The 12,876-nt window shown below is 31.0% G+C and overlaps 1 protein-coding gene across 1 annotated transcript; it reads right to left on the bottom strand.

The window, feature by feature from the left end:
- Positions 1-9,741: 9,741 nt before the first annotated feature.
- LOC128163749 (kielin/chordin-like protein) lies at positions 9,742-11,907 on the bottom strand. Its single transcript, XM_052827402.1, has 5 exons — positions 11,824-11,907; positions 11,412-11,570; positions 10,833-10,970; positions 10,409-10,519; positions 9,742-10,108 (listed from the first exon to the last, which is right to left on the bottom strand). The coding sequence occupies exons 1-5, from the start codon at positions 11,882-11,884 to the stop codon at positions 9,852-9,854; spliced, it is 726 nt and encodes a 241-aa protein (XP_052683362.1). The 5' UTR covers positions 11,885-11,907; the 3' UTR covers positions 9,742-9,851.
- Between the last annotated feature and the right edge of the window lie 969 nt (positions 11,908-12,876).

Here is a 12,876-nt window from a genome sequence, read left to right as displayed (position 1 = left end):
CACCATTGAAGTTATTTATCTCAATAGTGATATTTTTTATAACATATATCTCTAATGACAAGTAAGCTATAAATTATTTTTTAATATGCAGGGGTTTTGAATAAAAGTTATTGGGTTGTCATTTAGTACAAATAATTTACAATTTTCATAATACATGATATATCTATAGAAAGAGAAATAGGTAACAAAAAAAATGAAAACAATTATATATGTTAATCTGAGAGGATTGGTTATTTCAGCACAACAGTAAAAATCCTTAAATAAGTACATTTATTTCACAGTCTTGATTATTATTACCGTAAAATATGCAAGTCTTAAGTACCTTTATTGTGTATTTGAAATTGTTTGTTAGATAAAAACAAATGTATATATAATGATTATTTGCGAGAATTGGTTATATTTTCTACGCAGCAGTGAAAATTGTAACATAATTGTGTATTTTAAATTATTCGTTAGATTTCTTTTATTTCAAAATCGTTTGCAAATATGATATTCAACTTCTTTCTTTACAAATGTGTTAAAATAGTGATTATATAGTTATATCTATAAAGTAATTCATTTCCTTCTGCGAATGAAAAAATAAATTTACTAGTAGTTGAACTTTAATGGTGTCTGTAAAGTAGTTCTTATAATGAAATACATCCCCAACCTCTATTTAAATCATTACTTCTTAGTAGTCGTATTTTAATAGTGGTTGCAAAGTGATCCTTCAAATGAAATACATTCCCAACCACTATTGAAATAATTTATTTCAATAGTAGTTTTATTTCAATATGGGTTGCAAAGTGATTTTCTAATGAATTGCATTCCCAACCACTATTGAAATAATTTATTTCAATAGTGGGTTTATTTCAATAGTGGTTGCAATACACGTCGAGCCTTAATGAACTGGATACTGGTGCAAGAATTTCAATTAAAATGTCATAATTAACTTTATGTTACCAAGACAACATTACAGCTTGTTTGTTTCCATAATGTAATATACAGTTAAACATATTGACCCGTGAAAATATTGTCATTTATCGAAAAATTCCGATTATTACACATACTAATAAACTAAACAAAAATACAAAAAACATAAAATGGCGCATAACGTTAGTAAATATGATTTTCCTACACGTTGCCAAACTACCGCTTGTTTCAGAGATTTGGCCCTCTTGGCCCTCAGGATATTTGCAAAACAATATCACATATTGTAAAAATGCGTCTTCTACAAGAGAATTCGAAAAATATTTCATGTATACCCTTATCTTTACTTTTTTTTTCCTTATCTATTTTTGAAAAACGTCGTACCATTATGTGTGTTTAGAAACGATTTTAACATTTTCATAATAACATTGGTATTTGGTTAACAAAGGCTGTTACCATTTAAGTGATGGCTGTATGTTTTAACACGGTTCAGTACTTAGAAGAAAATAAAACACGACTAAAGTTTGTTGACAAAAAGTTTGCTATATACCGTGATTTTTTCGTCCAGTAAGTCATGCATCATATTTATCAAAACCTGTCTCCATTCAATAGTAAGGACTTTAATTTCCTTTCTTTTTGATTTTTCAATGTAATCAATGAAAGTTTCCAGGGTATTTTTCTCCTCCAAATCCAAATTTCTGAAAGGTTCAAACAAAAAAGGTGTAGTCATTTTTTATAATAATAGTTATTTCATGATATCATCATAATCTGGTCGTAAACATCTTTTATATATTTCACTGACATGTACCTAGTAATTACCATATTTTTTTATATAGCGTGTTTCTTTTTTGCCCGTTTTGCTTTAATTACATGTAGTTACAAACTATTTCAATATCTTAGCTGCAATAGATTGTGCATGTAACTTACAGGGAATTGGAAAGATGCTTAGACATATCTCGCATATAGTAGGAATAACCGTACGAGCTACAAAATAACAAAAATAGAAATTTCTATACGTGCCCATCGTTATTATCTATGTTGTAATAATTTTCTTTGCTTACCCTCCATTCAAGAGGAATGAACAGTTTCTCTTAATACCATATATGCTATAAAATTCAAAAGTCTTAAGAGGAAGTCATTTATTGAAATATTTTTTTTTCAATCTTTGGGTGTTCTTCTACGGCGGCGTGGAAGGGCCAGATAAAAAAATAAAAAATTCTTATTTGTTCGGACAAATAAGTTATTTGTTCGGACGAATTACGATTTGTTCGGACGAATTAGGATTTGTTCGGACGAATAAGTTATTTGTTCGGACGAATTAGGATTTGTTCGGACAAATTAGATATTTGTTCGGACAAATAAGTTATTTGTTCGGACGAATTAGGATTTGTTCGGACGAATTTCGATTTGTTCGGACGAATTACGATTTGTTTGGACAAATTAGATATTTGTTCGGACGAATTAGGATTTGTTAGGACGAATTAGGATTTGTTCGGACAAATAAGTTATTTGTTCGGACGAATTAGGATTTGTTCGGACAAATTAGATATTTGTTCGGACAAATAAGTTATTTGTTCGGACGAATTAGGATTTGTTCGGACGAATTTCGATTTGTTCGGACGAATAAGTTATTTGTTCGGACGAATTACGATTTGTTCGGACAAATTAGATATTTGTTCGGACGAATTAGGATTTGTTCGGACGAATTAGATATTTGTTCGGACAAATAACTTATTTGTTCGGACAAATAACTTATTTGTTCGGACAAATAACTTATTTGTTCGGACGAATTAGGATTTGTTCGGACGAATTAGGATTTGTTCGGACAAATAAGTTATTAATAGTGGTACATGTATGAGAGAGAACGAGAGAGAGAGAGAGAGAGAGAGAGAGAGAGAGAGAGAGAGAGAGAGAGAGAGAGAGAGAGAGAGAGAGGAGAGAGAGAGAAAGAGAGAGAGAGAGAGAGATGTCATAATCATGGATACATAAATGTGAAGTCTAATCAGTTTACATGATCATGCGCGGATCCAGAAAAATTTACCGGGGTAGTGGTGGTGGTGGTGGTGGGGGGGGGGGGTCTGATAGATAGTTTTGTTTGCGGGTAGGGGTGCAAGGCCCCCGACCACCCCGGCTCTAGATCCGCGTATAGATGTATGCCAACTGTAGGCAGCGCAGGTTTTTTCTTTGCTTACTATAAGTTTTATTTCGCGCAATGCCAGAAGAAATGATTCCACTAGTCATAATTATATGATTCCGCAGGTGGATTTAGATTGTCGATGTTTATATTGAAAATGTAGTCATTCTCCTGTTTACTTGGGACACTGGGCATACGAAATTATCTTTCGCCTTAACTTTATACATATACATGTATACGATCAAAGTTAACTGATATGCTTCGTTGAATTGTAATAATCGCACAATTACTTAAGTGACTTATAAAACAAACTAGTTTTTACTTATACTTTATAATATAAAGACAACATGTATATTTAGACTACATGTATCTGCTCTGGTAATGATGTAGATGAAAGGGGGGGGTCAAGCCACCCCTTTCCTTCAAATGATAAATTGCTAATAATATAGACATAGGTGTTACATGTATACTATCTGACATGTATGCAATATCTGACATATTGTGCTGTCAAGCTCAATTTTCAAACTCTATCTATCTAAAGGATTGGAGTTATATTATCATGGTGCCATTGGTTTTCGATAGTCTAAAACTAATGTTAACCTTAATGGTTGTCTCATTAGTCAACTTTGAATCTATTTCATTTTTAAAATCAGACATCAAAAATCGACGATACAAAATCAAAGTTAGTCGTCATCATATGCAGTTTTTATCTATAAATAGCCTGGATGCCGCATTCGACCGATGAAAATAGGCGTCAGATGTTTACGATAGTATGATTCATAAACAATATTTTTCAATAATAGTTAAGAAAAATGAGATACAACCTTTTGAAAATATTGTATAAAATTGTCAATTGTTTTGTAAGCTTTTATTTCACCTTAAATCGTCTAATTATTTTAATTTTCCCCATAACTTGATTCAATCAGTTATGATTATTCAATCAGTTATGATTATTGATAATGTTTTTATTTGCGCTCCTCAGATTCCAAAAATAGGAAAACTTTACAAAGCCATATGATAATTTTAACATGCAAATACGTCATCAGAGGTCTATTTGACGGACAATAAGTATTTTTATCATTAAATTCTATTTTTATTACTTTTTTGCATTATAGTTAGGATGTTGGGATATTTTGCTGACTTTATATTATAAAGTATAAGTAAAAATTAGTTTGTTTTATAAGTCACTTAAGTAACTGTGCGATTATTACAATTCCACGAAGTATATCAGTTAACTTTGATCGTATACATGTACATGTATATGTATAAAGTTAAGGCGAAAGATAATTTCGTATGTCCAGTGTCCCAAGTAAACAGGAGAATGACTACATTTTCAATATAAACATCGACAATCGAAACCCACCTGCGGAATCATATAATTATGACTAGTGGAATCATTTCTTCTGGCATTGCGCGAAATAAAACTTATAGTTAGTTAAGAAAAAACCTGCATCTATACGCGGATCTAGAGCCAGGGTAGTCGGGGGGCCATGCACCCCCACCCCGCAAACAAAACTATCTATCAGACCCCCCCCCCCACCACCACCACCACTACCCCGGTAAATTTTTCTGGATCCGCGCATGATCATGTAAACTGATTAGACTTTTCACATTTATGTATCTATGATTATGACATCTCTCTCTCTCTCTCTCTCTCTCTCTCTCTCTCTCTCTCTCTCTCTCTCTTTCGTTCTTTCCATATATGTACCACTATTAATAACTTATTCGTCCGAACAAATCCTAATTCGTCCGAACAAATCCTAATTCGTCCGAACAAATACGTTCTTTGTCCGAACAAATAAGTTATTTGTCCGAACAAATAAGTTATTTGTCCGAACAAATATCTAATTCGTCCGAACAAATCATAATTCGTCCGAACAAATCCTAAATCGTCCGAACAAATAACTTATTTTTCCGAACAAATCATAATTCGTCCGAACAAATCCTAATTCGTCCGAACAAATATCTAATTCGTCCGAACAAATCGTAATTCGTCCGAACAAATAACTTATTCGTCCGAACAAATATCTAATTTGTCCGAACAAATCCTAATTCGTCCGAACAAATAACTTATTCGTCCGAACAAATCCTAATTCGTCCGAACAAATCGTAATTCGTCCGAACAAATAACTTATTCGTCCGAACAAATCGTAATTCGTCCGAACAAATAACTTATTTGTCCGAACAAATAAGAATTTTTTATTTTTTCATCTGGCCCTTCCACGCCGCCGTATTCTTCAGTATTTCGTTTACTCAAAAGGAACAATATCCACTGATGACAATGAAAACAATTTATTGTGTGTCGTAGACTTCTGCTTGTCAATGGCTTACATTTTAAGCTAATTCCCTTTGAATAACTTTTGAATTTTTAAGAACAATTTGTTAAAGAAACTACACTTTGATTGCGATTTTCTTGATTGTTAAAATAACACAAATTGTGAAACTTTTTTAAATACAAAATACAGTTTAAAAATACATGATCCACTTAATAGATACAATTAATGACGTTTTCATTGACATCTTTTTTTAAAATATTCGGACTAGAATATTTTTTTAAAATATTCTAGTCCGAATTTCCTCTCTAAGGTTTCAAATCCCTACCAATCTTTATTCAATTTAACAAAACTTTGAATGATGATAATACTAAAACAATAACAGAATTAAAATAATTATATTCACCTTATTTTGCTGGCATAAAAAGATAATGATCAAATTTTTGAGATATAGTGTTTTGAGCATTGTTCAATATTTTTGAACTTTTTAACCATTAAAAATTTGAGAACTCATAATCCTGAATAAACAATTTCCTAAGTAAACAATAGCTACAATTTCTTTTTTTCTTGGGTGAAATTTCTAAAAATCAATTGAAAACAGGAAAAAAAATATGACCTTAACTGTACTTCGTTCTTTACCTAACAAACATACCTTCCGAGAACTTTAATTCCTACCTTTTTTATATATTTCCCGAATACAGTAAAATCACTTTACTTTTATAGATACATTTTGTAGCTGCCTGTCGATTGCCCCATGATTGATTGATTGATGATATACTAAATTAGAACATTCAAACGTTTTATAATTGAAATTCCTTTGATGGTTATTAATCTTAAGAGACAAATATTATGTTTGTGCTATACGATTTCATGACACCGACCAGTAGTGTAGATTACATGTATATATGAATATTCTAATCCAACTGCAATTAAGGGATACTTTATCAAATGCTTCCAATCAGAACTATTTTGGCGCAGTTCTTCGCTTTAACGCTTCCGTAACAACACTGTAGTTTAGAAGATTTACAAGTTTACTACCGACAACTGATTTACGATAGGTTTTGATGGGTATTAACACCAAATACATGTTTTGCTTTGAGGCTATGATTATATGTGGTGAATCAATTTTTCTAATTCATAGTACATGTACCCGAAAGTACGCATGTTATACTTTACCACTGAATGTAAAAGTTCTTTATAACGGTTTATATTAATGATAGTAGAACAAATGTCTATACACTTCTTCACATAATGAAATTTTAGAGAAATACAGTTGATAAGAAAGAGGCAGACATAAGAGTTTGCATAAACCAAATTATGACAATTGAATGCATTGCAGACGATATTGAGGCACAATTGTTATCATTAGAAACCAAACTTATAATAAAATAATACAAAATGTATGAAGTAAATCATACTTACTGACAGATTTTGTCGAGGTAGTATTTCATCTGATTTTTTTAACACATTCAAATTTGCTTTCATTTCTTTGCTATGGTACGGAGTTTCAGAAATATAATATAGCGTTTTTAATGATAAGAAAAATTCTTTGAAAAGAATTGCAAGCATTTTTTGGTGTAAAAACTTAGTAAAATACTTAAGGTCAGACGACACGTTCCTCGAGAATCTTTTTTGTATCTCCTCATAATAAAGAGTTCCAATAAAAAAATATTAATTTTATAATCAGTTTAAAAATGATCAAAATTTACTTGGATTTGGTTATATGTCTAAATGGTTGAGTGGTTAGAACCGTGGCCGCTCACTGCCAGATGCGTATAGGTTCTAGAGGTCGTGAGTTCAAAGCCCCGCCCCGGCGGAGATATAGTTCTAATATAGTAAATTTCGCTGTGCTGTAGATGTATTTATTTTTATATCAGCAATCAAAGTGTATTTTCAAGAAGATTATATAGGAAATTGCATATTCTAGTATTTTGCAGAAATGCCTGGTAAGGTACCCTAATTTTTTGCAAGAAGGCTTGTCAAAGTAAACCATTAACAAATTCCTGGAAAAAGTTATCTAAAATTGAGGAACGTGTCGTCTTTCCTTAAAAATACTCAAAAAGCACTAACACTAAATAAAGCTTGCAATTCTTATCAAATACTTTTCGTGCTACAAAATTGAAAACATTATATGAAATGTACACATGGTAATGTCATGTCAACCTCCTTATTTTAATATGCAATAACGCAATTTATCAAATTTTTCTTTCGTTATAGTGGTTTGTTTATAATGAAAGCCCTAAAACATCTGTATCAAAGATTTGTTATAAGCAATCTTGCTTTATTCTTCTTTATTCTTAAAAATATTGTACTGTCCAAAGAACAATAACTCAAGTATATAACAGCAATCAAATTTTTTCAACCAAGCTTGAAAGTTATAGATTCATTGCTCTCTTAAGGGAAACATTGTTGGCCTTCAAAATAACAAACAATTTGAGAAATGTTACAAATACTGGGCATTTTTTACGAAAGAAATGTCCAATGAAGATATGAGCGTTTCGTGAATCGAATAAATCAAATCAGTTAAGTGTAAGATAAAAGATAACAAGTTAATTAACAAAGTTTGTTAGATCAGTGCATTTTATAGAACGAGTATGTAAATGGTACATATAAATTCAAACAGAGATCAAAATACATGTAACACATGAGATTCCAGATATTGTCCTTACAAAAATTAGAATTTATTTTACCAATGAAAATCTTCAAATCATTTATGACGTGAACATCATCATCAACAAATTGCACTGTAAGATTGAATTGTCATTTTTTTCTGAAGTGCGATATCCGACACTAATTCTGAACATCGTATCCATTTTTACTTTGTAGTTTGAATAGGTGTTCATACTATTTTACAAATATAGAAAAGTCACAGCATCATGACCATTACAATGTTTTCAGGTTTTTAAAGATCCAGAGTGACTTTAACTATATTAGATTGCGTGTATGGAGTTTATGGTTTAAGAAATGACAACGATTATTTGTTTTTTCATAGAAAAGCTTCTTTGTGGAAAACCGAATCCACAATCTGGTTGTAATTTCAATAAAATTATGGAAACAATTCTCAATAAAACTTTTACTCAGATATACAGCAAAAACAGGTAATGAATATCTCCATATTTTTATATGCAATCACGCAATTGTTCATTTTTTTTCTTTTGTACATGTAGTAGTGGTTTGTTTATAATGAAAGCCCTAAAACATCTGTACCAAAGATTTGTTATAAACAATCTTGCTTTATTCCACTTTATTCTTAAACGTACTGTACTGTCCAAAGAACAATACCTCACATATAACAGCAATCAGATTTTTAACAACCAAGCTTGAAAGTTATAGATTCATTGCTCTCTTAAGGAAAACATCGTTCGCCTTCAAAATAACAAACAGTTTTAGAAATATTACAAATACTGGGCAATTTTAGCGAAAGAAATGTCCGATGAAGATATGAGCGTTTCATGAATCGAATAAATCAAATCAGTTAACTGTAGCATAACAACAATTTGCATGTTAAGATTGAATTGTCTTTTTTTCAGGAAGTGCGATATCCGACTTTAATTCTCAACATCGTTTCCATTTTAACTTTGTAGTTTAAAAAGGTGTTCATAATATTTTACAAAAGACAAACAAGTGACAGCATCAGGACCATTATAATATTTTGGGGTTTTTAAAGATGCAGAGTGACCTTAGCTATATTAGATCGCGTTTATGGATTTTATGGTTTAAGAAATGACAACATTTTTTTTTCATAGAAAAACTTCTTTATAGACAACAGAATATCGTAGTAATTTCAATAAAAATATGGAAACAATTCTCAATACACTTTAACTCATATATACAACAAAAACAGTTAATGAATAAACAAAACTTCAAGTTACTAGATAAATATTCTTTTTGAATTTCATGCAGAATGATATGCAGATTGCAAAACCTAATTCATATTTGAAAACCTGGCTAACAGTTAACCAATATCCGTGTGGTTGAGGATCCCTTTGTTGTCGTCTTTGAACTAAACTTTTTGCAAATGACGACAAAATTGTAAGGATTTTAATCGTGAAAGGGATTTACAGTCAAACTTCGTTATCTTGAACTAGAGAAAACTGTTTAAACTTCGAGATATCCGAGTATTCGAGATATCAAGGGCATAAAACTTAAAAATAAGTGGTTGGGACTTACAAATCACTTCGACATATCCATTGTATTCTAGATATCAGGTTCGAGATTTCTAAGTTCAACTGTAAATTGTTTTAAAGAAAAGGTAACGATGACAATTTTTTCTCAGTGATACAAATGAAACATATTGGATTGTGGTATGGGTTATTTGGACATCTTATTTTGACTGTTGAAAGCGAAACAAAGACTTTGTTCCCGGCCATAGAGCTGTCTGAGATCTGTTTATTTGGAAATTCACAATGCCACTAAAATGTTTTCATATTTATTCAACAATTAATACAATATTAATAAAACAAATCAAAGGACATTCTTTTAACATAACAATGGGTGGAAACTATGAGTTTGAGGTAGTAAATGCTGCTTTCTAGCTATTTTCCATATCCACAAGCATATTTGGTACATGATATAGTCCCATCGCCGTCTTTTGAGCAAGTGCATTCATTACATCCGTCTTTAGCTTGAAATTTATCTCCTGGTGAATATTTCTTTCCGTAGTAGATGCATTTCTTTGGACAAACTCTCAGTGTACAAATGGCAATCCCATTAGATCTACAGGTGCAACCATTGCAGTCTATTTTAAATGATTGTCCTTCTTTGTATACCTCGCCGTTGGGCCCTTCACAAGCTGAAATGCAAATCAGTGACTGTTTGACAGGTAACATATCGTAGTGTTCATATTTTTATCTCAAATACCTACAGATATAGTTTAAGCATATCAGTGATACAAACAACGGGACTTTTATTTCTTGCTTTTATTCATTTATTGCTTTTTATAATTTTTGGCAACATATTTGCCATTTTCGGGCAAAAAAAAAAGCCAGTTCAAGGAATCTTTTCATTCTTATCCTCAAATGTATAAATGGCCGCACATCCCCCTTAAAAGATGTTCTATTTTTACAAAATACATGAACAATAATATACTAACTGGCAGGTTTTCTACACCTGACTGATCCATCCTCACCGCACGTGCATATCTGTCCATTCTTGTCATAAAATGTGTCCGAAGGAAAATACGATTTGCCCTTGTAGGTGCAACCTATAAAATATGCAAGTTGCATCAGAGATAATCATTTAAATTCAAATTCAATAATTGTGACTTTTAATAACAATTTATCGAATGAAAGTTCTCAGTATTTGTATTGTTACCTTTTTTTCCTTTGCATGTTTTTTTTTTATCTTTTTTACGTTCGGAGAGATTACATGTATAATTATAATTATTTTTAAAATCAAATTAAATATAACTCCTTTACAATTTATGTTCATACTTTTTGTTAATTAAAATCGTCCTTTTTACTGATACTGAGTTTTATAGCTCATGTCACGTTGAATTATCTGACAGTATCTCTTACCTTTACAGCAAACTGATGAAGAGGTTTCAGTTCCTATACAGGTGTAACCACGAGGACAACTGATTGCAGATTTACCCAGGCAGTGAGGGGCGTTACCGTTACGTGAATAGGGCTCTCCAAGTTTACATGGATTATCAGCTATAAAAGAATGAATAAAGTAATACAAATAAGATTTTCTAGACAAATCTCATTTATTATACTAATCCTTAAATATTTTGTAATAGCAAATAAACCTTAATTTGTAAGCATGAGCATCTTTTACCGGTTATAAATATATTGTAGTCTGAGAAAAATTTCAAAAAATAATATAAAATAATGAAGATGAAATAAAACGTTGGGATCCTTTGGGTTTAATAAAACAAAAATCCACGCCTAATTGAAAAAGAAAAAAAATTGATTATAGAAATTTGATTACAAATATTTTTTGTTTTTAATAATATGATTTTCTGTTGCACTGACAATATTCAATGGATTTTAAGTACCCGAATGAATGGAAACTGAATTTAAAGGATGTGAAAAATAATTCTTTTACATTGTATGAAAACTGAGTGAAATAAACAATTTAGTATAATATCTTACATTTACAACAAAATCCAGGTTGATCGGCAGGGCCTGCTCCACAATAGAAACCTGGTGGACAAGACTGACCGAATGGATTGCAGGTGGGAGGTTTACCTATGTCTGAGAAATATTTTCCATATGGGCATTTGAGATAATCGGGGACTGAAGTCTGGTATTCTAAAAAAAAGGGAAAACACATACTTTTATGTAGTCAATTTTTGTCTACTACATATATATCAAAGTTTAATAATAGTTTTGATTAAAGTTTGAACACAAATCAAAATGTCGAACCTTATGATCTGTGTATTTCAAACGATAACGAAAAAAGCATACGAAGCAAATTAGAATTCTTTATTTGTTAAACCAAATAAAAATTGCCAATTCTAAAGCATTGGTACAATGATTAACATAAAATCACAAAAGTACTTACTACGGATTCCATTAACCGAGGCAGAAATGGTTAACGTACAAATGATAAAGAATACAAACATGTTGACTGGTGCACCTGATTGTATATTGAATGTCTTATACCGTCAACAATTTACTTATATAGTGTTTTGAAAACAAAAGGTAGAGGTTAACAACGTATGAATAAGGAGCCCAATCAGGCGAAGCGTTCATGATGTCGGCAGTTTGATCTGGAGAAAAGACCTTGTCAATTGTCAAACAAAACAAGGGTTTTCCCGAATATGTTGCACATTATAATGTGCGTTCATGAATTGAAAATAATAAGATCTATTTCTATATACCTATTTACAAAAATTAATGGTACAATTTTAATATTCATATTCTACATCTTTCTTTGGCTTTTACAAACTCGATTAATGAGAAAATTTGTTTGTACTCTTCTGCATTACATAAACTTATTTAAAACATAATATTAAAAGAAAAATTACAATAATCGATGTACATGTACCTATTTTGGAATACGTAGGTCAAAGAATTTTTAATTCATTTCTGGTTAAATTATGATAAACTAACCTGATATTCGTCTACCTAATATCATAGAAACATGAATCAGATTACAATTATATATTAGTTGTTCATTAACAGGTTTATTGTAATTATATGTATAAATAGACTTTATTTTGAATATGATAAATCTTCTAAATTTTTGGATACATACAGATCGATACTGTGTAGACTATACAAAAAAGTTTGGTAGTATTTAAAATGCATGTCACATGAGCCATTTAATGCAAACTAATTTCCGACATGTGATTGCTTCCATTGCGCAATCTTCTATCATATTGAATAATCTATTGAATTAGAAATTTTAATTGAGTCAAACCTTTTTCCTTTTTTTAATAGAAAATGTAACTAATTTTATGTAACTCGAAAAATTAGATGATATAACCGAGTAAAAAAGATAGCTTGGTTGTCCATAACAATAAGTCTTGTCCCGAAAGCAACACTTCGACCCAGGTGTCGAGGGTCCGACTTAATTTGTTCTCCCTTGTATGGGTGTAGTTAGGTAAACACA

Source organism: Crassostrea angulata, chromosome 9 (assembly GCF_025612915.1).
Source record: "Crassostrea angulata isolate pt1a10 chromosome 9, ASM2561291v2, whole genome shotgun sequence".
In the NCBI taxonomy this organism is placed as follows: domain Eukaryota; kingdom Metazoa; phylum Mollusca; class Bivalvia; order Ostreida; family Ostreidae; genus Magallana; species Magallana angulata.
The sequence above is the reverse complement of the archived record's forward strand: the minus strand, read 5'-3'. Positions and strand labels throughout refer to the sequence as shown.

Coding starts and splice junctions, on each gene's coding strand:
- LOC128163749 (XM_052827402.1), bottom strand. CDS start 11,884: ATGTTTGTATTCTTTATCATTTGTACGTTAACCATTTCTGCCTCGGTT. Junction 10,971..11,411: donor ACCTGGATTTTGTTGTAAAT/GTAAGATATTAT, acceptor ATTCTTTTATAG/CTGATAATCCATGTAAACTT. Junction 10,520..10,832: donor TTCATCAGTTTGCTGTAAAG/GTAAGAGATACT, acceptor CATATTTTATAG/GTTGCACCTACAAGGGCAAA.